The following is a 25,857-nucleotide window of genomic DNA, read 5'->3' as shown; positions in this document are numbered from 1 at the left end:
CTTCAAATGGATGTAAATGCCACCACTGTACCATCACTGAATCCCCTATTATCAACACCCTGGGGGTTACCATTGACCAGAAACTGAAATGGACTCGCCATATCAATACTGTGGTTACAAAATCGTAGGAATCTGGTGTCAAGTAACGCACCTCCCAACTCCCCAAAGCTTGTCCACAATTAACAAGGAACAAATCAGGAGTGTGATGGAATACTCTCCACTTGCCTGGATAGTGCAGCTCCAACAACACTCAAGAAGCTCGACACCATCCAGGACAAAACAGCCCACTGGATTGCAACCCCTTCCACAAACATTCAATTTCTCCACCACCGATGTACAGTGGCAGCAGTGTGCATTGTAGCAACTCACCAAGGCTCCTTATGCAACACCTTCTAAATGAATGACCTCAAACATCTAGAAGGACAGGGTGGCTGATACCTGAGAACATCACCGCCTGGAAATTCTCCAATTCACTCACTATCCTGACTTGGAAATATATTGGCTGTTCCTTCACTGTCGCTGGGTCAAAATCCTGGAACTCCCTCCCTAACAGCACTGTGGGAGTGCCTACATCACATGGACTGCAGCGGCTCAGGAAGACAGCTTATTGACATCTTCTCAAGGGGCAATGAGAGATGGGCAATAAATACCGGTCTAGCCAGCGATGTCCACATCCCATAAATTAACTTTTTAAAATTTTGAACGATAGAAAGAGCAGCAGCAGATATATCCCCAGTATCCTGCCAAACTTTATTACTCAAAAATAACACATCTGATCATGAACACATTGCTGTTTGTGGGAACTGTCTGTGTGTAAATTACACATTAGAACAGTGAGTACACTTTACCAAATACGCCATTGGCTGTGACGTACGCTGAAACGTCCTGAGGTCTCGAAAGGTGTTGCAAAACATTGCAAGTCCATGAATCAGAATAGCTGACAGCAAGCTGTGCATTTAGTAACTGCAGCAACACTGACTGCAGCAAATGTTCACCCAGGAGCAGTGACACTTACCCCACTGGATCTGGAACTCTGTGTGCTTCGCTTTCCCCACAAGCCTGGGTGGCTGGCATGGACCGGGTGCAATACTGTGCGTGCGAACGGACAGACTGTCTGAGCACTGGAGCGTGTGGAGAGAGGAGGAGAGAAGAAATATCTGGTTACCTCGAGATAAAGTCATCGGAAGAGTCTATCCACCAGATACAGCGATATCAGGGCCAGAGCTGACCGTGGGTCAGCTTCTCCTGGACTCAATACTTTTACTCAAATATCAAACACGTTTCAACTCATAGCTGTTTCCTCATTTGCCAAAGAACCCCCCCCTCAAGCTCAAACAAAATGTTTAAAGTTTATTTATTATTGTCACAAGTAAGGCTTACATTAACACTGCAATGAAGTTACTGTGAAAGTTCCCTAGTCGCCACATTCCGGCGCCTGTTCGGGTACACTGAGGGAGAATTTAGCACGGCCAATGCAGCTAACCAGCACGTCTTTCAGACTGTGGGAGGAAACCGGAGCACCCGGAGGAAACCCACGCAGACATGGGGAGAACGTGCAGACTCCACACAGACAGTGACCCAAGCTGGGAATCGAACCCGGGTCCCTGGCGCTGTGAGGCAGCAGTGCTAACCACCTTTAAGCCGCCTTAAAGGGTAACAACAGAATCACACACAAAAAGCTCACAGTTCACACAGCTCAAAACCACGAGGTGGGACTGGAAAGAAGCTTGGATGGATTTACTCATTTTCAATTTATCCATCAGGGGTTTTGGGGGCAAGTTTATCGAATACGGCTTCAGGAGTTTTAATGAGTGGGGGTGTGTCTCCGTGTATATCTGTATACCTATCCCTGTATCAGTCTGTCTGAGTATCCATTTTCTATCTTTATATTCATTTTTCCAACTGAATAGCATTCCGATGAAATACTGGGAAAACTGAAGCCATTGTTTTCGGACCCCGCTCCAAATTCCATTCCCGAGCTACTGCCTCCATCCATCGCCATGGCAACCTTCTGGGGTTAAGCCAGTCACGATATTTGATTGTGAGGTCAGTTCCTAACCCCATAACCATGGTATCACTAAAACCAACTATTTCTACCTCCGTAACATTGCTCAACTCCCCCCTGCCTCAGCTCATCTGCTGCAGAAACCCTCCATTATTCCGACACCCCTCTGGTCAGCCTCACACAGTCTACGTTCCACCAATTTGTTCGAGACCCCTCCCCCAGCCAGAGGAAACAACATCCAGTCTGTCCAGCACTGTCAGAATGTTATACATTTCAATGGGATCCCCTCTCATTCTTCTAAATTCCAGTGAATACAGGCCCGGTCAACCCAATCTCTCCTCAGACGACAACCCTGCCATCCCAGGAACCAGTCTGGTGAACTCTTGCAGCAGTCCCTTTTTGGCAAGTATGTCGCAAGTATGTCGTTTCTGAGATAAAGAGACCAGATCTGCATGCGATACTGCAGGTGTGATCTCACCAAGGCCCTGTACAGCTGTAGTAAGACATCCTTACTCCTGTACTCAAATCCTCTTGCAGTGAAGGCCAACTTACCATTTGTCTTCCTCACTGCTCACTGTACCTGCATGGTACCTGTCAGTGGTCTATATTATTATACAGGTGTTTGATAGGGCAGACAGAGGGAAGGCTCTTACACTTGCAGAGGAGACCAGAATTGGACCACAAATATAAGATGGTAATTACTCAGGAGGTGAAGAGAATGTGGGACTCGCCCACACAGGGAGTGGGGAGAATGTGGAACTCACTCCCACAGGGAGTGGGGAGAATGTGGGACTCTCTCCCACAGGGAGTGGGGAGAATGTGGAACTCACTCCCACAGGGAGTGGGGAAAATATGGGACTTGCTCCCACAGGAAGTGGGGAGAATGTGGGATTCACTCCCACAGGGAGTGGGGAGAATGTGGAACTCACTCCCACAGGGAGTGGGGAAAATATGGGACTTGCTCCCACAGGAAGTGGAGAGAATGTGGGACTTGCTCCCAGAGGGAGTGGGGAGAATGTGGAACCCGCTCCCACGGGAAGTACAGGGAGTGGGGAGAATGTGGAACTCACTCCCACAGGGAGTAGGGAGAATGTGGAACTCACTCCCACAGGGAGTGGGGAGAATGTGGAACTCACTCCCACAGGGAGTGGGGAGAATGTGGGACTCGCCCCCACAGGGAGTGGGGAGAATGTGGAACTCACTCCCACAGGGAGTAGGGAGAATGTGGAACTCACTCCCACAGGGAGTGGGGAGAATGTGGGACTCGCCCACACAGGGAGTGGGGAGAATGTGGAACTCACTCCCACAGGGAGTGGGGAGAATGTGGGACTCTCTCCCACAGGGAGTAGTGAGAATGTGGGATTCACTCCCACAGGGAGTGGGGAGAATGTGGAACTCACTCCCACAGGGAGTGGGGAGAATGTGGGACTCTCTCCCACAGGGAGTAGTGAGAATGTGGGATTCACTCCCACAGGGAGTGGGGAGAATGTGGAACTCACTCCCACAGGGAGTGGGGAAAATATGGGACTTGCTCCCACAGGAAGTGGAGAGAATGTGGGACTTGCTCCCAGAGGGAGTGGGGAGAATGTGGAACCCGCTCCCACGGGAAGTACAGGGAGTGGGGAGAATGTGGAACTCACTCCCACAGGGAGTGGGGAAAATATGGGACTTGCTCCCACAGGAAGTGGAGAGAATGTGGGACTTGCTCCCAGAGGGAGTGGGGAGAATGTGGAACCCGCTCCCACGGGAAGTATAGGGAGTGGGGAGAATGTGGAACTCGCTCCCAGAGGGAGTGGGGAAAATGTGGGACTTACTCCCACGGGAAGTACAGGGAATGGGGAGAATGTGGAACTAACTCCCATGGGGAATGGGATGAATGTGTGAATTGCTCCCAGAGGGAGTGGGGAAATGTGGAACTCGCTCCCACATGGAGTGGGGAAAATGTGGGACTCACTCCGACGGAGAGTGGGGAGAATATGTGACTCGGTCCCACGGAGAGTGGTTTAGCTGAATAGAATAGATACATCTACTGGAAATGAGGGCCTGAATTTTTGTCAAGCCAGATGGACTCTCCACGCCAGCCAAAATGGCGTAGGAGCCCAGAATCTGGAATTCCCCCTACCCCCCAGGTCACCCACACCTGAACTCTGCGTCCACTATTTTTGCTTGCAGTGGGGTGGAAAGGGGGAATAGAGACGTGATGTTTTACACACATCCACAGTTCAGGGAAGCAACAACACATGTAAAAGTTCAGCTGATCAAACAAAAGCAATTTGGGCAGGTGATGGCCTTGCGGTATTATCGCTAGACTATTAATCCAGAAACTCAGCTGATGTTCTGGGGACCCGGGTTTGAATCCCGCCACGGCAGATGGTGGAATTTGAATTCAATGAAAATATCTGGAATTAAGAACCTACTGATGACCATGAAACCATTGTTGATTGTCAGAAAAACCCATCTGGTTCACTAATGTCCTTTAGGGAGTGAAATCTGCCGTCCATACTCGGTCTGGCCTACATGTGACTCCAAAGCCTGGTTGACTCTCAACTGTCCTCCAAGGGCAACTAGGGATGGGCAATAAATGTTGGCCAGCCAGCGACACCCTTGTCCCACGAATGAATAAAAAAAATTTCTAAAACACAACTTGTGCTTCAGAAATTTGAGAAAAAGTTCTAAACCGACTGAAGTTCTTCGGAGAGATAGGCTGGAATTTTAGCGCCTCGGAATCGGGGCAGGCGAAGCTCACAGAATGGAAATCTCCATTGGCCTTGGGCGGGATTTTACGATCTCGCCCAAGCGAGGCCATGAAATCTCGCCCGTAATCTCTCCAAAAGTTTGAGCTAGTTGGGCCCATGCCCCTTGGCGTTTAAAAGCACAAGAGGTGATCTTATTGAGACATATAAGATCCTGAGGGGTCCTGCTGGAGCGAATATCAGGAGGATGTTTCCCCTTGGGGGAGAAACTAGAAACAGGGGGCACAGTTTAAGAATAAGACGTCTCCCTTTTAGGATGGAACTGAGGAGAATTTGTTTCCTTTCAGAAGGTGGTTAGTTTAGTGTGTGGAATTCTGCTCCACAAAGAACAGCAGAGACAGAGTCATTGAACTTATTCAGGCAGAGTTAGATTTTAAGGGGGAGGCAGCGGGGCGGGGGGGAGAGGGTGGGGTCAACGGTTATGGGGGAACAGATGGAAAAGTGGAATTGAGGCCACAGCCAGATCAGCCATGATCTTATTGAATGGCGTAGCAGGCTTGAAGGGCTGATTGGCCTACTCCTGCTCTTAAATCCCTACCCTTTGGGGACAGGTCCAGGTATCCTTTAACAATGGTTAAGGGTGGACCTGAATTCATGTAAAAATTGGTAATGTCTGCGGAACTGTCAGGCTGTCAAGTCTTTTAAATGTCCTGCTCTTTAAATTAAAAAAAGCTTGCGGTTGTAAAAAATTCAGTGCTTGAAATCTTAGTAAATGACGGTTGAGAGAAGCCTGAGGGTTATCATTTAAGGATTAGTGCTGCTTATCTACTTCCACATCTATCATCGCAGAGGGTGAGCTGTAAGTTCACAGTTAAATTGACAGGACCAAATGGTCATAAAGAGACTAACTGTCTTTGATGGAGGGCTATGAATACAAATACATTTTTGTAAGGGATTAAGTAATTCTAGGGATTTAACTGTCGATATTGAATGGATTTATCTCAATGAGAGGAGGCAGAATTTTCCAAAAATTTGTCAGCGTCAGGCTCTGATGGAAAACTGGCACATATCTCTCCAGAAACAGACGAGTTTTCTCTCCAGATTTTCTGGCATTCAGTGCACAGAGAATCTAGAGGTGTGGTTTACCCCATCACTCTGATAGGGTGGAGCCTGATAGGGCCGGCAGGGCAGGCTGAACAGAGATCACAGCACGATCCTTAAAGGATCAGCATTTAATATATAGTTCCCCCACCCACCCACAGGCACAGAGGACCACTTCCACAAGCATCAGGGCAGCCCCCCTACCACAGAGGTATAGTGCGCACTCTCCCCTTTTACAGTCATCGCCCCCCAGCCTGCCTCACAGGCATCAAGGCTCTCCCATCACCCCCATCACACATAAGGGGAACCCCCCAATGGAGGGGGGGTACCACCGCCCCCCCCAACCCCACTCCCCGGCCTGAGCCACATTGGCACCGTCGCCTGGCACTGACAGTGGGCAATGCAAGGGCTCCACAGGGCAATGCCTCGCCTTGTCCCTCATTCCCGGGGGCTCCGGGCATCTCCACACCTCTGGCGTAATGACCGTGAATGGTTTCCGCTTTTGAAAACCGGTGGTGTTGTCATTCCACTGGCCGGGGAGGATACGTCGCGGTTGGAAGCCATGTTGTGCTGGCTCAAATCCCACCTTTCGCTGCTCGTGCGACTTAGTGGCCATAACGTGATTTGCTGCCTGTGGCGAACAGGGCGCTAGATCATGCCCAGTGGGCGGGATTTTATGGCCTCACTCATCCAGAAACTGTAAAATCCCACCCGAGATCAACGGACCTTTCCATGTTCCGCCCCTCACCCGCTCCGATTCCTGTGCTGTGCAGGACGGTAAAAAATGTTTTTTGTGTAGTGATGTCAATAATATTTTGAACTTTATTTTATTGCATCTCACCATGGCTCCTAAAGTCTGCCCATGGTGGATGCTGGGCGAGTTGGCAATGGAAGGTATAAGGGAAATGGATGGTAGCAGAGTGGCATGAGTTGGCACTAAGTTGGCATACGGCCTATAAGGGGCCATGGGAATGAGTGGGGAGTCATTGGCACAAGTTGACATAGGGGCTGTAGGAGACCATGGGGGTGGGTAGGGGATCACGGGTTGGCAGGGATGGAACATGAGGAGTGTCTGGGGGAGGGCGAGGGGTACCGGGGAAAGGGCTTTTTGTTTTTATTGCTTTTTTGAAAAACTGTATAAAGTCCCGGGGAGCCAAGGTGGGCCGTTTCTACAGCCCGCCTGTATGTGCCATCTTTAAAGGCACCCCACGCCCAACCGTATTCGGGGAATTTTTTTTATTGAGTCAGGCTTGCGGAGTCAGACATGTTCGTGACCTCTGTTGCTGATTCAGAAGCCAAAATTCAATCCTGGGTAGACACACGAGGGAGAAAGGAATAGAAAGATATGCTGCTGTGGTCACATAGAGAGGGGTGGGAGGAGGAATGTCTCACGCATAAACCTCGGCAGAAATCATTCGGGCTCAATGGCCGGTTTCCGTGCAGTGACTGAGTCGCTGGAAATCTGTGGAATGATGACTATCGGAATGACAGCTCATCACTTTCGTCTCAATTCAGTGGGGAGCCCAGTTTCGCAATTTGGAACAAAATGAATCTTTACTGATGAGGTCATTAGTGAGATGTTTTAAATCATTTACTGACAAATTCACCAACAGATGTTTCACTGAAAACTCATCAGCAGAAGCTAAATGCCTCGGGGAGATGCGATTGGTGCCAGGGTTTCTGAGAACTGCATTTCCTGCGTCAGGCACCTGCTCAGTTTGCAGTGGAACTGGCCAGTCGAAACCTGACCAGTCGCCATGCTCACACGGTACAGGACACTGGGCGAGATTTCACACCTTCCATTTCACTCTCCGACAAGGCCGGTGGGACTGTGGGTGGGAGTCTCCGGAAATTCAGTGGATGGGCCTTCATTCGGGGTGGCACGGTGACACAGTGATTAGCACTGCTGCCTCACAGTGCCAGGGACCCGGGTTCGATTCCCGACTTGGCTCACTGTCTGTGTGGAGTCTGCATGTTCTCCTCATGTCTGCATGGGTTTCCTCCGGTTTCCTTCCACAGTCTGAAAGATGTGCGGGTCAGGTAGTTTGGCCATGCTAAATTGACCCTAAGGGCCCGATTTTACCATTGCGTCATGCCCGTTTTTGGGCGCGAAAACGTGGTAAAGCTGGGTGTGAGGCCATTAACGCGATCCGCGTCCGCGCAGATGCCCATTTTACCAAGGCCCGAAAATGGCCGCGATCCGATTCGCGCCAGAAAGCGGAATTGAATTAATGAACTGCCCGCCCAACTTTACCAGCATTTCCCCCTTTACCATCGCGTTCGCGTGTCCAGGTTCGGCGCGAAACAGACCTGCTCGGCAAAGGTCTGTTTCGGGCGCTCCAGCTTCTGAAGATGTAAGTTCAGCGCTTCCAACAGCTCTCTGACTTTCTGACCCATCAGTGGTGGGGAAAACGGATGACGGATATTCACTTCGGTGTGGAAAATAGTAAGAAAGAGCATTATCTAAATTCTGATACATTGGGAAGTGTGGATGTTCAGAGGGATCTGGGTGTCGATGAAAGTGGAAAGGCAGTTGCAGCAAGCAATTAGGAAAGCAATTGGTATGTTGGCCTTCATTACAAGAGGACTTGAGTTCAGAAGTCAGGATGTCTTACTGCAGTTGTACAGGGCTTTGGTGAGACCACACCTGGAGTATTGCGTGAAGTTCAGAGCTCTGATCGTTTCGGGCGCGATAAGCCCCGCCTACAGCGCGATTCAGACCCGTGATTGTTTTTCAGGCAGAGTGTGTATGGGAGCGCCCGAAAGCAGACTTCCAAGTCAGATCTGAATTGCGCCCAGATTCAGCACTGAGAATGAAAATGGTAAAATCGGGCCCTTAGTGTCCCAGGATGCGCAGGTTAGAGGGATTAGCGGGGTAAATATGTGGGGTTATGGGGGTAGGGTCTGGGTGGGATTGTTGTCGGCGCTGGCTCGATGGGCCGAATGGCCTCCTTCTGCACTGTAGGGTTTCTGTGTTTCTATGATTCCTGCTACTTTATTGGAAAATTGGGCGGGGATCCTGGATTCAGGATTCAATCCTGGACCGGGGAGCGGCGCGGGCTTGGAGGGCCGAAGGGCCTGTTCCTGTGCTGTATTGTTCTTTGTTCTTTGTTCTTTATGGAAGGCCAGGGAGGTGTCAGGTGATACATATACTCTTGGCCTCATCAGCCACTTAAGTGGCCAATTGTGGCCATATCCCCCCACCCCCCTGCCAGTCCATCGTGATGTTTTATCCAAACCATGCAGAAATCACAGCAACGTGGGCAGAGTCATGTAAGGGTGGGGAGGGATGGGGGCGTTGGGGGACCTTCCTTTGGGCCCATCAGAGGAGGTACAAAAGGTCGTGAATGAAGCCCAGTCCATCACACAAACCAGCCTCCCATCCATTGACTCTGTCTACACTTCCTGCTGCCTCGGCAAAGCAGCCAACATAATCAAGGACCTCACGTACCCCGGATATTCTCTCCTCCACCTCCTTCCGTTGGGAAAAAGATACAAAAGTCTGGGATCACGTACCAACTGACTCAAGAACAGCTTCTTCCCTGCTGCTGTCAAACGTTTGAATGGACCTACCTTGCATTAAGTTGATCTTTCTCTACACCCTGGCTATGACTGTAACACTACATTCTGCACTCTCTCCTTTCCTTCTCTATGAACGGTATGCTTTGTCTGTATAGCGCGCAAGAAACAATACTTTTCACTGTTGTTAATACATGTGACAATAATAAATCAAATTAAATCAAATCAGAACAAATCAAAAAAGGTACCACCCCCATCACCCACTCTGAGGTCATGCTCCCCCTCCTTACCCTCCCGCTGGGCCTCTCAAACCAGGCTTCCCACCCTGCTCACTGGGACCTGCCAGCTCAGCCCCGGGGAAACACCAGACTGGTCTCTGATCCCAGGCCCCTCTTTGCGCTGCCATTGGCTACCCTCCCGCAGTTGCCACCACTCCTGGCTGGCACTGCTGAGACTACGGGCTATCCAATTGGCCAACAGCTCTCCCCCGCGCCTTTCCTCCAGAGGAAGTCTCACCTTAAAGAAATATCACTAATCCCAACATCCGAGAGGCAGCCGGGTTGTGGGAGAGTGCCCCCACTGACATTTTAGCCGGGGTCGGGAGGGGGAGGGTGGACCACGACACCCCAGACTGTCACTGGGTTGAAGCGGAGAGAGAATACAATCCCAACAGTACAGAACGAGGCCATTCGGCCCATTGAACCTGCACAGAGCTCCTTCCCTAACTGCACTACGGCAACACCTTCAGCACACACACACACACACACTGCAGCGGGTTAATGAGGAGAGACGTGAGAATTCACCACCAGCCCCTAACAGGTAACTAGGGGTGGGCAATAAATGCCAGTCTTGCCCAGCAATGCCCACATCCCAGGTGAAACTTCCCTCATGGGTGGGTGTAAGAGATCCCATGGCATCATCTTGATGAGTTTTTTTTTGAGAAAGAGATATTTACCTCCTCGCCAAAGCTGATCACCTGGTGATTATCTCATTGCTGTTTGTGGGATCTTGCTGTGTGCTTTCTGACTCTCGTGCTCTGCACATTACAACAGCACCAACATTTCAAACAGTAACTCACTGCTTGTGAAGCACTGAGGGAGGCCCTGAGACTATAAAAGGCGCTATAGAAATATAATTCTTTCTTTTTCCATCTACTCGTTGAACTAAGCAACCAAGTAGCCACCTTTTGCGTTTTCAGCTCTTGGCAAGTGAGAGTCAGAGGACTTTCCACTCCCCGCTGCGCAGACAAGACCGATTCTAACCTCACCCACTGACAGCAGTGACAGCGAGCAGCAGCAGTGTAGCAACACGCTCCTCCCATCGTGCTGAGGCCTAGTGCTTCTCTCCGGCTGAGGAATTCCTCTGAGTCTTCATGGGTGCCCAGTTCTGGTCGCCTCATTACAGAAAGGATGTGGAAGCCATAGAAAGGGTGCAGAGGAGATTTACAAGGATGTTGCCTGGATTAGGTGGCATGCCTTATGAGGATAGGTTGAGAGAGCTAGGTCTTTTCTCCTTGGAGAGGCAAAGGATGAGAGGTGACCTCAGAGGTGTATAAGATGTTGAGGGGTATTGATAGAGTGGATTCTCAGAGGCTTTTACCCAGGGCTGAAATGGTTGCCACAAGAGGTCACAGGTTTAGGGTGCTGGGGAGTAGGTACAGAGGAGATGTTAGGGGTAAATTTTTCACTCAGAGGGTGGTGGGTGCGTGGAATCGGCTGCCGGTAGTGGTGGTGGAGGCAGATTCGATAGTCTTTTAAGAGACTTTTGGATAAGTTCATGGAAGTTAGTAAGATAGAGGGTTATAGGTAAGCCTAGTAGGTAGGGACATGTTCGGCGCAACTTGTGGGCCGAAGGGCCTGTTTGTGCTGTAGCTTTTCTACGTTCTATGTTCTAAGAGCAATGAAGAAGGAAACATTTCGGAGGAACGTTGTGGCCTTCACTCTGCTCAAGACCTCTGAAAAGCTATCAAGGCCGCAGGCTGCTCATGGCCAGGGTTCTGAGATGGAATGTTTAAGAAGCTATCAGAGATCTCTGCATGCCTCCGATTTTGCAAACCCCAAACTTCCATCACCATTAGCAGCTGTGCCTTCAGCTGCCGGGGCTATCACCTCTGAAATTCCCTCCCCACCCTCTCTTTCCGTCTTCCTTAAGGCCTGCCGCTTTGGCTAAGTTCTTTTGTCACCTGACATAGTGGGTGGAATTTCACCGGCACCTCCGCCGAGGTTGGGTACAATCCCGCCTGCGGCCAACAGAGAATACCGTTCTCCGAGCCTTGCAGGTGTGCCAATAAAATTCCGGCCTGTATCTCCTTCGTGTCAAATTTTATTTGGTAACATTTCTATGAAGTTGCCTTGGGATGCATTTCTAACGTTAAAGGTGCCATATAAATGCAAGTTGTTGTTGTACCTGACTGTGGCCCCCGGTGCTGATACAGCAGGCCCGGAACCTGTACAAAGTGCCTGGCTTCAGCTCATGGCAGACCGTCTCATTGGCTGATCCACTGTACACCACCTCCCATTGGCTTCCTGCAAAAGAAAAACTCAACACCATTGGACGAGGCCTCATCCAATCACCAGTGGTAGAAATTAAGATAAAGAGGTAAAAGCGTGCTTAGGACAGGTGTCCAGTAGAAAGTCCGATGGAGAGCTAGGCTGAATAGAGTTCTGGCAACCCTATTGTAGAGAGGATATTACTAAACTAGAAAGACAGCAGAAAAGGTTTACTAGGATGCTACCAGGACTTGATGGATTGAGTTATAAGGAGAGGCTGGGTAGACTGGGACTTTTTACTCTGGAGCGTAGAAGGCTGAGGGGTGATCTTATAGAGGTCTATAAAATAATGAGGGGCACAGATCAGCTGGATAGTCACTATCTTTTCCCAAAGGTAGGGGAGTCTAAAACTAGAGGGCATAGGTTTAAGGTGAGAGGGGAGAGATACAAAAGTGTCCAGAGGGGCAATTTTTTCACACAGAGGGTGGTGAGTGTCTGAAACAACAAATATATATTTGTTACCAAATATTAACTATATGAAAGAAGGTTTTTTCCAATTTACAGCAATCAACTTGGCAACTCAGAAAATGTACATCTGATGTTCAGCCACCATGTGAGTGTCTGGGAACAGAGGCAGTAGTAGAGGCGGGTACAATTTTGTCTCTTAAAAAGCATTTAGACAGTTACATGCATAAGGTGGGTATAGAGGGATATGGGCCAAATGCGGGCAATTGGGACTAGCTCAGTGGTAAAAAAAAACAGGCGGTATGGACAAGTTGGGCCGAAGGGGCTGTTTCGATGCTGTAAACCTCTATCACTCAATGATTCAGAGGGGAGTTGGAAAAAGAAATAAGAGAAGCAAAGAGGGAGCAAGAAAAGAGACTGGCAGCTAACAGAAAAGGAAATCTATCGGTAAATAAATAGTAACAGGGTGGTAAGAGGAGGAGTAGGGCCTATTAGGGATTAAAGGGGATTTATAGATGGAGACACGGAGAGGACATAGCTGTGGTATTAAATTAATACTTTGTCTCTGTCTTTACCAAGGAAGAAGATGATGCCCAGGCTATGGGGAAACAGAAGGTCATTCAGAGACTAGAGGGTTTAAAATTGATGAGGAGGAGGTATTGGAAGGCTATCTGAACTTAAATTTGATAACGCACCGGGACCAGATAAGGTTTGTGAGGAGTTAGAACTCAAATCGTATCTCACCTGAGGACTACTCTTGGTGGTCAAACCCCAACACATTGTAGCTGGATATGAAGCCCAGCATTCCCAATCTTGGGATGATCGGGAAATGGGTTGGGTGTTCCTAACACACTGCACTTGGGATTTTGAGATTTTTGGGATTAGGAGTGAGGTGTTACATAAGAAATAGGTGCAAGAGTAGGCCATTCAGCCCCTCGAACCTGCTCCACCGTTCATTAAGCTCATGGCTGATCGTCTACTTTAACCCTCATGTTCCGCATATTCCTCAATTCTCTCAATGCCCAAAAATCTATCAATCGCAGTTTTGAACATCTTCATCATCTGAGCATCCACAGCCTCCGGGACAGAGAATCCCGGTGACTGACAACCCTCTGAGTGAAGCCATTTCCCCTCATCTCAATCCAATCCAATCCTTATCCTGAGACTTCGACCCCCATGTTCCCAACACATTCTCTCTGGGAATGACAGGATCAGAAATCAGGGCCAAAATTCTCCGGCTGTTCAACCTTCCCACGACTGCATGCGAGGGCGAGGAAGTTGCTGCTCAGCCAAATCTCCATTCATGGCAGTGGGACTGCAGAATCCCGCCATCATGAACGGCCAGAGAGGGGAGACGATGGCCTAGTGTTATTATCGCTAGACTATTAATCCAGAAACTCAGCTCATGTTCTGGGGCCCCGGGTTCGAATCCCGCCACGGCAGATAGTGGAATTTGAATTCAATAAAAAATATCTGGAATTAAGAATCTACTGATGACCATGAAACCATTTTTGAAAAAACCCATCTGGTTCACTAATGTCCTTTAGGGAAGGAAATCTGCTGTCCTTACCCAGTCTGGCCTACATGTGACTCCAGAGCCACAGCAATGTGATTGACTTTCAACTGCCCTCGGGCAACTAGGGATGGGCAATAAATGCTGTCCCAGCCAACGACACCCATGTCCCACGAATGAATTAAAAAAAAGAGATCCTGGCCCAGGTGTTCCCAACATCCTGTAGCTGCACTGAGTGATCTGCTGACATTCTGTCTGAGCTTGTACTGAGATAGTCTCTGTTTACAGAGTTCATGCTCTCGGCAAACCTGCAATGTCGTCGGGAGAGGAAATGGAAAATAAAAGATTTCCGTTACTGGAACTTACCCTCAGAAATCCCCTCAGAGATCTCCAGCAGGTATTTGAGAATTTCTGATCCACCATTGTCTTCTGGGGGGTCTACAAACAATGAAGTAGATTGTGTTAGATAAACATTTCATGATGAATTATGGGTCTCTTTACAACAACAACATGCATTTATTTAGCATTAGATTCACTAGGATGCTATTGGGACTTGATGGTTTGAGTTGTAACGAGAGGCTGGATAGACTGAGACTTTTTTCCCTGGCGTGTAGGAGGTTTAGGGGTGATCTTATCGAGGTCTATAAAATAGTGGGCTTTCAGAATGCTGCTCCTTTATCAGGTGAGTGATGAACTGCGAAAGCTCATGATTCATAATAAACCTGTTGGACTTTAACCTGGTGTTGTGAGATTCCTTACTGTGCCCACCCCAGTCCAACACCGGCATCTCCACATTATAAAATAATGAGGGGCATAGATCAGCTAGATAGCCAACATCTTTTCCCAAAGGTAGGGGAGTCTAAAACTAGAGGGCACAGGTTTAAGGTGAGAGGGGAGAGGTGCAAAAGTGTCCAGAGGGGCAATCTTTTCACACAGAGAGTGGTGAGTGCCTGGAACGAGTTGCCAGAGGTAGTAGTAGAGGCGGGTACAATTTTGTCTTTTAAAAATCATTTAGACAGTTACATGGGTAAGATGGGTATAGAGGGATATGGGCCAAACATGGGCAATTTGGACTAGCTCAATGATAAAAAAAACGGTAGCATGGACAAATTGGGTTGGAGGGCCTGTTTCCGTGCTGTAAACCTCTGTGACTCTATCCAGAGGTCTTTAAAATCATGAGGGGATGTGATGGGGTAGACATAGAAATGTATCCATTTATGGGGAAAGCCAGATAGGGGAATAAATATAAGATATCAGAGAGTTGTGAGAATGCGGACTGGCTGAAGCAACAGGGAATAGAGAGATTTGGGAGGGAAGGTGGAAGGAGCAATAAGAGTGGGAGGAAGCTCGTGTGGAGGGCAAACACTAGCATGGGCAAGTTAAATTGAATGGCCTTGTTTCTGTGCTGTATACTCCACATCATACAAAATAACAAAGAGAATCAGTTAGTTTCTAGGGGCACAGGGTACAGAGACAGAGCGAGGAGGGAGGTTTTGAACAATACCTTCAGGGACAGTATTGTCTGTAATCTTGGAGATCCTTATTGAGAGATGATGGACTTCAGTGATGTCGAGAGACTGGAGAAGGCAGGATTATTCTCCATAGACAAGTGGAAGAATATTTAATAGAGATATTGATAACGGTGAGGGGCTTTGATCGAGTAAATAGGGGGAGAACTATTTCCTGGGACAGGAAGGTCAGTAAACTGAGGAGAGAAATTTAGGATAAGTACCAAAAGAACAAGCGGGAGGGAGATGAGGAACAAGCTTTTCACTCAGTGAGTTGTTGTGATCGGGAAGGTGCTGCCTGAAAGGGTGAGGGAAACAAATCTAATATTAACTTTCAAAAGGGAATTGAATAAATATTTAAGGGGAAAACAATTGCAGGTGTATGCAGAAAGAGATAGGAGAGTTGGATTCATTGGATTGGCTCTATTGTAGATCCAAGGGGCTGAATGGCCTTCTTCTGTGCCATCAGATTCCAACCTGGGATCATGCAGACCAGGTTGGCATAGAGTAAAGCGCCCGACTGATTACAAGGAAAGGAGCTCGGAGGGAATGAGGGGGGGGGTACGTACCCCATTTCAGATGGAGGCTGTGGGATAGCGGTGGGCCAATCTCGTACGGCGTGGATGGTGGTCCCGGTTGGTCAGGATTGGTGATACAAACGAGCACCTCGCTGGGACTGCTGCTGCCTTCCGTGTTAGACGCTGTCAACTGGGAAGGGAAGCAGACACACACGTCACAGCAACCGCAATATAAACTGAAGATAAAAGCAAAACACTGCGGGTGCTGGGATCTGAAACAAAAACAGAAAATGCTGGAAAATCTCAGCGGGTCTGACAGCCTCTGTGGAGAGAGAATAGACCCAACATTCCGAGTCATAGCTCTGAGGAAGGTTCATCCTGACTCAGAAAGTTGGCTCTATTCTCTCTCTCCACAGATACTGTCAGACTTGCTGAGATTTTCCAGCATTTTCTGTTTTTGTTCTACATTTGTGAAGTTTATCCTCGCGACATGAAAGCAAAGAGTGTTCGGGACGAAGCAGCCTCTTCTCAGTGAAACAAGCAGCTCACCCTGAACTTGTACTGCGTGCTTCTAGTGAGCGTCTTCACTGTGCTGGTCACATCCTCACCCGTATACATGGACTGAAAACCACCAACCTGTAACAACAATAATGTGCATTTATATAGCACCTTAACACAGCAAAACATCCTAGTGTGTGATGAAAATAAATCTGACATTGTGGCACCAAAGGCGATATTAGGACAGGTGGCATCTTCAAGGAAGATGGGTGGCACGGTGGCACAGTGGTTAGCACTGCTGCCTCACAGCGCCAGAGACTCGGGTTCAAATTCCAGCTTGGGTCACTGTCTGTGTGGAGTTTACACGTTCTCCCCGTGTCTGCGTGGGTATCCTCCGGGTGCTCCAGTTTCCTCCCACACTCCAAAGATGTGCGGGTTAGGTTGATTAGCCATGCTGAATTGCCCCTTGTGTCAGGGGGACCAGCAGGGTAAATGTGTGGGGTTGCGGGAGTGGAGCCTGGGTGGGATTGTGCAGACTCAATGGGCCAAATGGCCTCCTTCTGCACTGAAGAGACTCTATGATTCTATGATGAGAGCGAGGCGGAGAGATTAAGAATTCCAGAGGTTAGGGCCTCAGGCAGCTGAAGGTACGGCCACCAAAGTTTGAATGATTAAACTGAGGATGCACAAGAGGCCAGATTGAGAGGAGTGCAGACATCTCGGAGGGGTTTGGGGGAATGACAGAGGTAGTGCGGAGGATTGAGAGGATAACAAGGCCATGGACAAATTCTGGAACATCAATGTGAATGTTAAAAGGGAGGCACTGCAAGATTAGAAAGCAGTGTAGCTCAGTGTGCATGGACAGGGATCAGCGGACAGGACTAGCTGGGAGTTCGGATCCGAGGGGCAGAGTTTCTATCTGAGCTCAGGTTATGCAGGGCGGGAGATTTTGTTAACAAACACTCGCATGGTTTCTTCAACAATCAGACACCAACAGTTCAAACCGTGAATCTTCCAGAACCTGCACAGTCAGACTCACAGGAGGTTATCGAGTTAATTACCAGGGCAGTTGGTATATTTTGAGTTATAATCTCCCAAGCATACAGAATTAAGAAGTGATTTGATCGAGGTCTTTGCGATTAAAAGGAAGCTCAGATCATGAGAGACAGAACCTTAACATTACAGACAGGCCCTTCGGGGTGATGTCAGAAAGCTCTTGCTCACATAAAGAACAAAGAACAAAGAACAATACAGCACAGGAACAGGCCCTTCGGCCCTCCAAGCCCGCGCCGCTCCCTGGTCCAAACTAGACCATTCTTTTGTATCCCTCCATTCCCACTCCGTTCATGTGGCTATCTAGATAAGTCTTAAACGTTCCCAGTGTGTCCGCCTCCACCACCTTGCCCGGCAGCGTATTCCAGGCCCCCACCACCCTCTGTGTAAAATATGTCCTTCTGATATCTGTGTTAAACCTCCCCCCGCTCACCTTGAACCTATGACCCCTCGTGGACGTCACCACCGACCTGGGGAAAAGCTTCCCACCGTTCACCCTATCTATGCCTTTCATAATTTTATACACCTCTATTAGGTCTCCCCTCATCCTCCGTCTTTCCAGTGAGAACAACCCCAGTCTACCCAATCTCTCCTCATAACCAAGCCCCTCCATACCAGGCAACATCCTGGTAAACCTCTGTTAGGAGAATAAAGAGTTAATGTCCCGATTTCAACCCTGTCAGCAAAATCTCGTATGCTGACAACTGCTACGGACAATGGAGACAGCCTGTCCACATGGAAGGATAACCATGTCAAAACATAATTAAATTAGATCCGTGCCCAAGACATAGCGTGAATGATTAACCATTAAACTTGTTTTCTTGAGCTGCGAACAATAGAACTTGTATTGCACAAGACTGCTCTAAACATCACGTACTGGGCCGAATACTCATATTCAGATGTCCAGAACAAAGAGAGGCTTTTCTCTATAAATATGCGGGAAAGTCCCTACTACAGCAGAGTCTGCCGTGGGTTACGTACGGACGCCCGGAGGGAGGTAAGCCACTCTACCTGGACTGACGGCTCTCCAGTCCACGTGTCAGGGTAGTTAAACTATATAAGGCTTAGCCCATTGAATGATACTTGTAGAACTTGTCCATGTATTGTGGGGAATAAAGAGACACATTTTATTCTAGCAATACTGGTGTAGTGTGAATTCTTTCTCTCAGACCACCTCCACGAACCTGTTACCGGTCCGGCTAAACATTTTGGCGTAGTCAGCAGGATACGGTGATAATTGGCGGTGGGGGGTTCTTGGAGAAAGATGTTTCGCAAAACTAAGAAGTTACAGGAGGAGGAAAAGGGAGAGGAAGCGATCATTCCGGGATGGGAAGGATCGTGGAGACCGGTTGCAGCGTGCCTCCGAGACGGAGGGGGTCGCGCTGAAAACTGGGGAGAGGAGACCCGAGATGGATCTCCCGGAGAAGTATTATCTACTCTGTTAAAAATACCCGTCCCTCTGAAGACCCCCGTGGAGGGAATTCAGCGGAGACTGTGGGTATGTGCAACAGCGTGGAAGAATCAGTTTAAACAACGACAGGAAGCCGAGCAGAATGCTCTTAAACTGAAACAGCAATTGGGAGAACAGGAATGTAATAATTCGTTGTTAAAGCAAAAAATAATAAAGTTAGAAACAGAATTAGAAGCCCTTAAAACCCTGGCTGGCCAGGCAGTGGGTTATGTATCCAGAATAAATCGGAGGAAGAAGCGTAAAAAACCTAGAGAATTGGAAATGGTGAAAATTAAAGCATTTGTAGCTAGATTGGGGGACGGGAGCGGCTGGAATCCCGATACGTGGGATGGAAACATTTGGAGTGATAGTGACAATGGTTCCCACTTTACGGGAAACCTGGTCCGACAATGGGCCACTGACAATCATGTGGAGTGGATATACCATATTCCGTACTATCCCCAAGCAGCAGGATTAATTGAAAGAATGAATGGAATACTGAAAACCTCATTGCGAAAGGCTAGTACTTCTGATGATTTGTCTAATTGGAAGGTGAAATTAAATCAAGTATTGAAGCAAATTAATAATCGACCGCTAGGTGGGGGAGTCACGCCTTTGAACCGAATGGTCCATGTATGTGAAACCCCACAAGGAGAATCAATCAAAATGTGGAAATTGGATGATAAAGCAGAATTACCGCGGCGAGCCACGCCTGGCTCGGCCGGTTTAGATCTAAGAACCTTAGAAACAGTGACCCTGCCACAAGATATACCTACTGTTATTAAAACCGGATTGGGATTGCAGTGCCCTAAGGGAACTTATGGGCACATCCTTCCCCGTTCTGGATTGTCCCTGAAGGGGATAACTGTTATGGCAGGAGTCATTGATTCAGATTATCAAGGAGAAATTGGGGTGGTTCTGTGTAATATTAAACCTGATCCCTATACTGTGACTGCAAATGATAAAATCGCCCAACTGGTGATTAAACCCTGTGAGATGGCACCGGCCGTTGAAGTTGGTATCCCACAGGTGGTGACTGAAAGAGGAACTGGTGGTTTTGGCTCAACAGATAAACCTGGAGCTAAAGTCTGGGTGAAACAGGAAACTGGCCCACCCAGAGCTGCTGAAATCATTGCTCAAGGCAGTGATGGAACCGTAACGGTAATGTACCCTGGTGAGCCCAAATGGGTTAATGTCCCTGCTAAGAAATGTTATCTACGAGAAGATTAACTATGTCTTGAAGATTGATCTCTTTTACAGGAATAAAACAGCATGGAACGATTGACGTTGATACTGATAGCAGGAATACTCTTGATCTCGTGGATATGGGTTGAGGGGACCCCTGGTCATCAATTGACCGAAAAGCTTGGCGGTTTTCGCCTCGCATGGAAGAACTCCACCCATAATAGAACTCAAGGGGAGTTCACTTGTGGCGCGAATCGAATGTGCGGAATCGCGAATATAACGAGTGTGTGTAAGCTATATCGTTGTGAAAAATGCTTGGACAACAACAAAGCTCTCCCCACAACTGCTATGAATTGTACGGTTACCATAACGGCAGGAGCTCCACTTTGCCAGATACAAACAAGAAGGAATAGAACCTGTATGTCCAGTAAGGAAAATGGCACCACCTGGAATATTACTGTGACAGGTGAGAGGCCTCGATTGGTATGGTTCCAGAACAGTACAGAAATAAAAGGCCGCAATACATTCCTATATGCAATAATGTTCCTACCAAACAAGCCTATAATAGAACAAACACAATTCGCCCCAGTCCTACATACTTGTCGAAAGATGGCGAATCAGCTCACGCACACTGAGGTACACTGGACTGTCATTCTGCCCTCGCTACCTACCTGTTCTGGCGCCCGCAGGCGGCGAGCATGGTATAATACGCTGTTGGGTGGGACTGGTACAGTACTAGGTATCTCTAATGCGGCTGACAATGAAGTTACCAGAACTATGTTATCGGACACTGGATATTCGACATCACACGGGCTCCATACTGTCGGAATATGGATGCCCACGGTTGTGAAAACGCAAGTGGAAACAGCACGGATTCTGCTACGAACTCTGGACTGGGAGAAGCGAATGTGGAATGCGACACAGGAACTTATGCATAACATCACGGCGGCACTTAATATGACTATCTGCAACATCCAAGGAGTGCACATGCGAGTGCAACAAGAGAGGTTTATCCGAATAGTTACTACGGGTAACTCTCATGAACTGCGAGAACTCTGGAACATATCGGACACTTTGTGGGTGCAAGCCCGCTCAGATAAAACTGTTTGTAACAAAACAGCATGTACTGGACATTACACCTTGATGAATGTGGCAGACGTAATATCTGTATGTAAATACCATGTACTGCCTGTAATTACCCTGCATGGGTTTTACTTTCTGAGAACTAATGGTAACTGGTTTAGTCCTAAAAACAATTGGACTTATGATTTGTCAACATGTGAAGACACTGACAGAGGATTGGCATGTTTAACTATGACAAGATATCGCGATCCATGTTTAACTGATGACACGGCATTATGTGAGTGGCGAGTAGAGAAACCACGAGATATCTTGTGGCAGATTGGGCCCCACGCTGTATGTGTGGCCACCATACACCGCCACCCATTATTGCCGCAGATACCGTTCTCTGGGTGTTTGAAGGGGGTGTACATTTGGCATTGGGCGAACAAGACTTACAAATTGACTAATTATAGCACTGAATCTCGCTTGAGTACGGCTCAGTGGAAAGTTCTCCATATGCCATGGCGAGTCTCTCTCGACAGGTTCAAATGCGCATTGAATCAGTCGACGGAGCTAAAACATATAATTGACTCTCATAAGTCTAACGTGTCCCGTGTCATGGTCTCTACCTTTATAGCCGGAGAACAGGTAGTACATGCTGCGCGAATGATAGAGAATGAATCAGCCCATCATTGGTGGGACTTGCTAACCGGGATATCACAAACGGCCCGGCGATATGTTTTGCCTCCTCTGATATTGATATTTGTGATTGTTGCTGTTTTAACTTGTTGTAATGTACTTACCTGTGTATATGTCAGGCGTGTGAAACAGGGTTTGGAAAGCACCCTGTATCACACTGCGTTGAGGTAAATGGTGATTGAAATCGGTCCAACAGGTGGAATGTTAGGAGAATAAAGAGTTAATGTCCCGATTTCAACCCTGTCAGCAAAATCTCGTATGCTGACAACTGCTACGGACAATGGAGACAGCCTGTCCACATGGAAGGATAACCATGTCAAAACATAATTAAATTAGATCCGTGCCCAAGACATAGCGTGAATGATTAACCATTAAACTTGTTTTCTTGAGCTGCGAACAATAGAACTTGTATTGCACAAGACTGCTCTAAACATCACGTACTGGGCCGAATACTCATATTCAGATGTCCAGAACAAAGAGAGGCTTTTCTCTATAAATATGCGGGAAAGTCCCTACTACAGCAGAGTCTGCCGTGGGTTACGTACGGACGCCCGGAGGGAGGTAAGCCACTCTACCTGGACTGACGGCTCTCCAGTCCACGTGTCAGGGTAGTTAAACTATATAAGGCTTAGCCCATTGAATGATACTTGTAGAACTTGTCCATGTATTGTGGGGAATAAAGAGACACATTTTATTCTAGCAATACTGGTGTAGTGTGAATTCTTTCTCTCAGACCACCTCCACGAACCTGTTACCGGTCCGGCTAAACAACCTCCTCTGCACTCTCTCCAAAGCCTCCACGTCCTTCTGGTAGTGTGGCGACCAGAACTGGACGCAGTATTCTAAATGCGGCTGAACCAACATTCTATACATCTGCAACATCAGACCCCAACTTTTATACTCTATGCCCCATCCTATAAAGACAAGCATGCCATATGCCTTCTTCACCACCTTCTCCACCTGTGACGTCACCTTCAAGGATCTGTGGACTTGCACACCCAGGTCCCTCTGCGTATCTACACCCTTTATGGTTCTGCCATTTATCGTATAGCTCCCCCCTACATTAGCTCTACCAAAATGCATCACTTTGCAAATAAAGGAGAGAGGAAATCTCTCCCAGTAAAGGTCAGGAGGTTAGGGGTCAACTGGAAATGTCAAAACTCAGACTGGCAGGTTTCTAGTGGATAAGATGTGGAACCAATGTGGATAAATGGAGTCAAGGTTCAGACTTTGAAGCACCGTGGAAAAGAGCTTCACATTGATATTTGACATGCAAGAAAAAAGGGGTGTGTTGCTGTTCTTTCATCTCTGAAGTATATTGCCCTTTCTAATCGAGGATAATCCCCTGCAATATGACATTTGTGTGAGTGTTGTGAAGTTAACTTTGTGAAGTCTCGTCCCTTTAAAAGCTGGTTTTGTGTTCGGTGCTGGATGTTTAAAATGCAGGTGCATACAGGGTACACAGATGGCAACATTTGCAACCAGGACCAAGCATCAGGGTTGCCTTGGTAACAGGCTTTGCAGGCTTTTGAATTTTGACAGCCTATCAGTTTAAAGAAGACACTCAGCTATCAGGAACCAATCAAATTTGAATTTGCTGTTGTTGACATCAGACCAATCCCGGTTTAGGAAAGTTGATTAGATCATCAGGGTTATAAAGAGGAACTCAACTGTCTGCCTGCAGTTCAACTGAAGAGCTGCCACCTCTCAACACCTAGAGAGGGCAAGAGCAGCTCCCTGCCAGCTTAAAATATGTCTCAAGAGAACTTTCCATCTATCTAACGAAGGATAGAGCTTATAGACAGCGGAATCAACAGAAGAACTCCAGGCTAACGAGGCTACCTCGTTGAATATGTTTAAATCACGGATGGATGGATTCCTGATCGGTAAGGGAATTAGGGGTTATGGGGATCAGGCGGGTAAGTGGTACTGATCCACTTCAGATCAGCCATGATCTTATTGAATGGCGGGGCAGGCTCGAGGGGCTAGATGGCCTACTCCTGCTCCTATTTCTTATGTTCTTAAAGGTTTTTCCAAAGCTAAGACACCTGGTTGTATATTTTTTGAGAGTGACTGATTTCTGTTAATATTTTTGTTGGTAATGAATGAACCTTGTATTTATTTGAACAGCATTCCAGAAGTATCTTACTTTAATCGATATGTTACTTGTTTAGTAAAAGTTCCTAATTGGTTAAATAAATAACTTGTTAATTATTCACTTAAAGTGAGTGTCAGGTCTTTCTATTAGTGAACCTCTAACCGTGAATGAAGAACAGTTCACACCTTCCCACACATTTTAACAGACTACGAAACGAGGTATTCCTCTCTGGGGAATTCAGCGTGGCTTCTCAAAAGGGGAACAACCTCCACATCGTAACAGTGAGAAAGTTGATTAACTCATTCTGTGGGTGCTTCCTACAAATAAGACCAATCCTGTTGACCAAGTTCGGATCTCAGTGAATGACGGAGGGACTGGATTGGCTGAGTATCTTACCAAACTCTCATCCTCCATCTCCAGCGTGTAGGTAATCTGCTCCTCCACCGATGAACCGTCTGGTCGGTTCCACTGTAATGTCACCCATGTGACTCCAGCACGGACCAATCGAGGGGCTGCAGGTGTCTGTGGGAGGTTCCCTGTGGTGTAACAGACCACTTCCTGGCTGAAGCCACTGTGAGCGGGAGACAGGGGGGGGGGGGGTGGGTATAAAGAGAGAGAGATGGGAGAGAAAGAGAGAGATGGAAAGAGTGAGGGGATGGGGGAAAGAGAGGGAGAGCAAGAGAGAGGAAAGAAGGAAGGAAGGGAGAGTGTGTGCATAAGAAAGGGCAAGAGAGTGGGATGGAGGAGGAAGGGGTAGGGCAAGAGGTTGAGGGGGAGATGAAAGGGAAAGGGGGAGGGTGAAGAGAAGGGAGGAGGGTGAAGAGTGGGAGCGAGACAGGAGGAGGGGAGAGGAGAAGAGGAGGTGGAGAGAGGGAGAAGGGGGAGGGGAAGGGGGAGGGGGAAGAGGGAGGGGGAAGAGGGATGGAGAGCAGAAGGGGAAATGGTAGGAGGGAAATATGAGGGGAGAGGGAGGGAGGGAGAGTAAGAGAGGGAGAGCGGGAAAGAGGGAGAGTGGAAAGGAGAGAAAAAGGGAAGGAGGGAGAGAAGGAGGCAGGGAGGGAAAGAGGGGAGGATGAATGGAGCAAAAAGAGGAGGAAGGGAGGGAATGAGGATTTGCAAGAAAGAGAGAGATTGTGAGATAAAGGGGAATAGAAAGAAGCAGACGAAGGAGAGAATTAAACAGATAGAGAGATGTATAGAAGGAGAGAGAGAAAGAGGGAGAGAGAGGGAGAGGGGGGGTAGAGAGAGGGGGGAGGGAGAGAGAGGGAGAGAGGAGTAGAGAGAGGGGGAGAGGGAGAGAAAAGGAGAGAGAGAGGAGGAGGGAAAAAGAGAGGGAGAAAGAGGGGAGAGAGGGAGAGAGAGAGGGAAAGAGAGAAAGAGGGAGAGAGAGAGAGAGTGAGAGGAAGAGGGAGAGGGACAGGGAGAGAGAGAGGGTGACACCAGCACACATGGAAAGAGTGAGACATACAGAAAGATAAAGAAAGTGATTGGGAGAGAGGGAGACATGGGGGGGGGGGGAGCGGGGCAGTGATTGAGAAAGAGGGAGATAAGGTGAGAGAGCAAGAATGTACAGAGATAGACAGGAAAATAGAAATATGCAGAGAGATCGGTGGCGACATAAAGAAATAAGAGTGAGGGAGAGAGAGATAGAAGCAACAGAGGATGAGAAAAATAAAGAGGGAGAGATAGAGAGGATGGAGGGAGAGAGAAATAAGAGAGAGAGCAGAGTAAATAAATGCAGCATCAGATTTGGTAAATCAGGATGAAGAGAGAGAAGCAGAGGGTAAAGGATAAAGAGTGAGAATTTGAAAAACAACAAGTGTGGGAGAAAAAGAAGACAATTAGAATTACCCAAAGACATTTTGACTTCTGTTATGAGACCATCCAGGAGTTGATGTAGTGAGTATACAGTGTGTGTGTATGGGTATGAGTGTGTGCATGTGTGAGTGCATGAGTGTGTGTATACATGTGCATGAATGTATGTGTACATGTGTGTGTACA

At 47.9% G+C, this 25,857-nt stretch overlaps 2 protein-coding genes across 2 annotated transcripts in view; one reads left to right on the top strand and one right to left on the bottom strand.

Moving 5' to 3' along the window:
- Nucleotides 1-25,857, bottom strand: part of fndc3ba (fibronectin type III domain containing 3Ba) — a 348,179-nt gene that overhangs the window by 73,459 nt on the left and 248,863 nt on the right. The window contains 6 exon segments of the mRNA XM_078204432.1: nucleotides 943-1,121; nucleotides 11,725-11,843; nucleotides 14,152-14,223; nucleotides 15,863-16,001; nucleotides 16,361-16,447; nucleotides 24,253-24,427. Of these exon segments, the coding sequence (XP_078060558.1) occupies nucleotides 943-1,121; nucleotides 11,725-11,843; nucleotides 14,152-14,223; nucleotides 15,863-16,001; nucleotides 16,361-16,447; nucleotides 24,253-24,427 (771 nt within the window).
- Nucleotides 18,017-22,508, top strand: LOC144486385 (uncharacterized). Its single transcript, XM_078204424.1, has 2 exons — nucleotides 18,017-18,359; nucleotides 20,073-22,508. Exon 2 carries the CDS (start codon nucleotides 20,085-20,087, stop codon nucleotides 21,927-21,929), a length of 1,845 nt encoding a protein of 614 aa, XP_078060550.1. The 5' UTR covers nucleotides 18,017-18,359; nucleotides 20,073-20,084; the 3' UTR covers nucleotides 21,930-22,508.

This window comes from Mustelus asterias, chromosome 3 (genome assembly GCF_964213995.1).
Source record: "Mustelus asterias chromosome 3, sMusAst1.hap1.1, whole genome shotgun sequence".
NCBI classification, from domain to species: domain Eukaryota; kingdom Metazoa; phylum Chordata; class Chondrichthyes; order Carcharhiniformes; family Triakidae; genus Mustelus; species Mustelus asterias.
This window is presented reverse-complemented; position numbering and strand designations above follow the sequence as displayed.

Excerpts from the sequence above, each read along its gene's own strand:
- LOC144486385 (XM_078204424.1), top strand. The coding sequence starts at position 20,085 with ATGGAACGATTGACGTTGATACTGATAGCAGGAATACTCTTGATCTCG.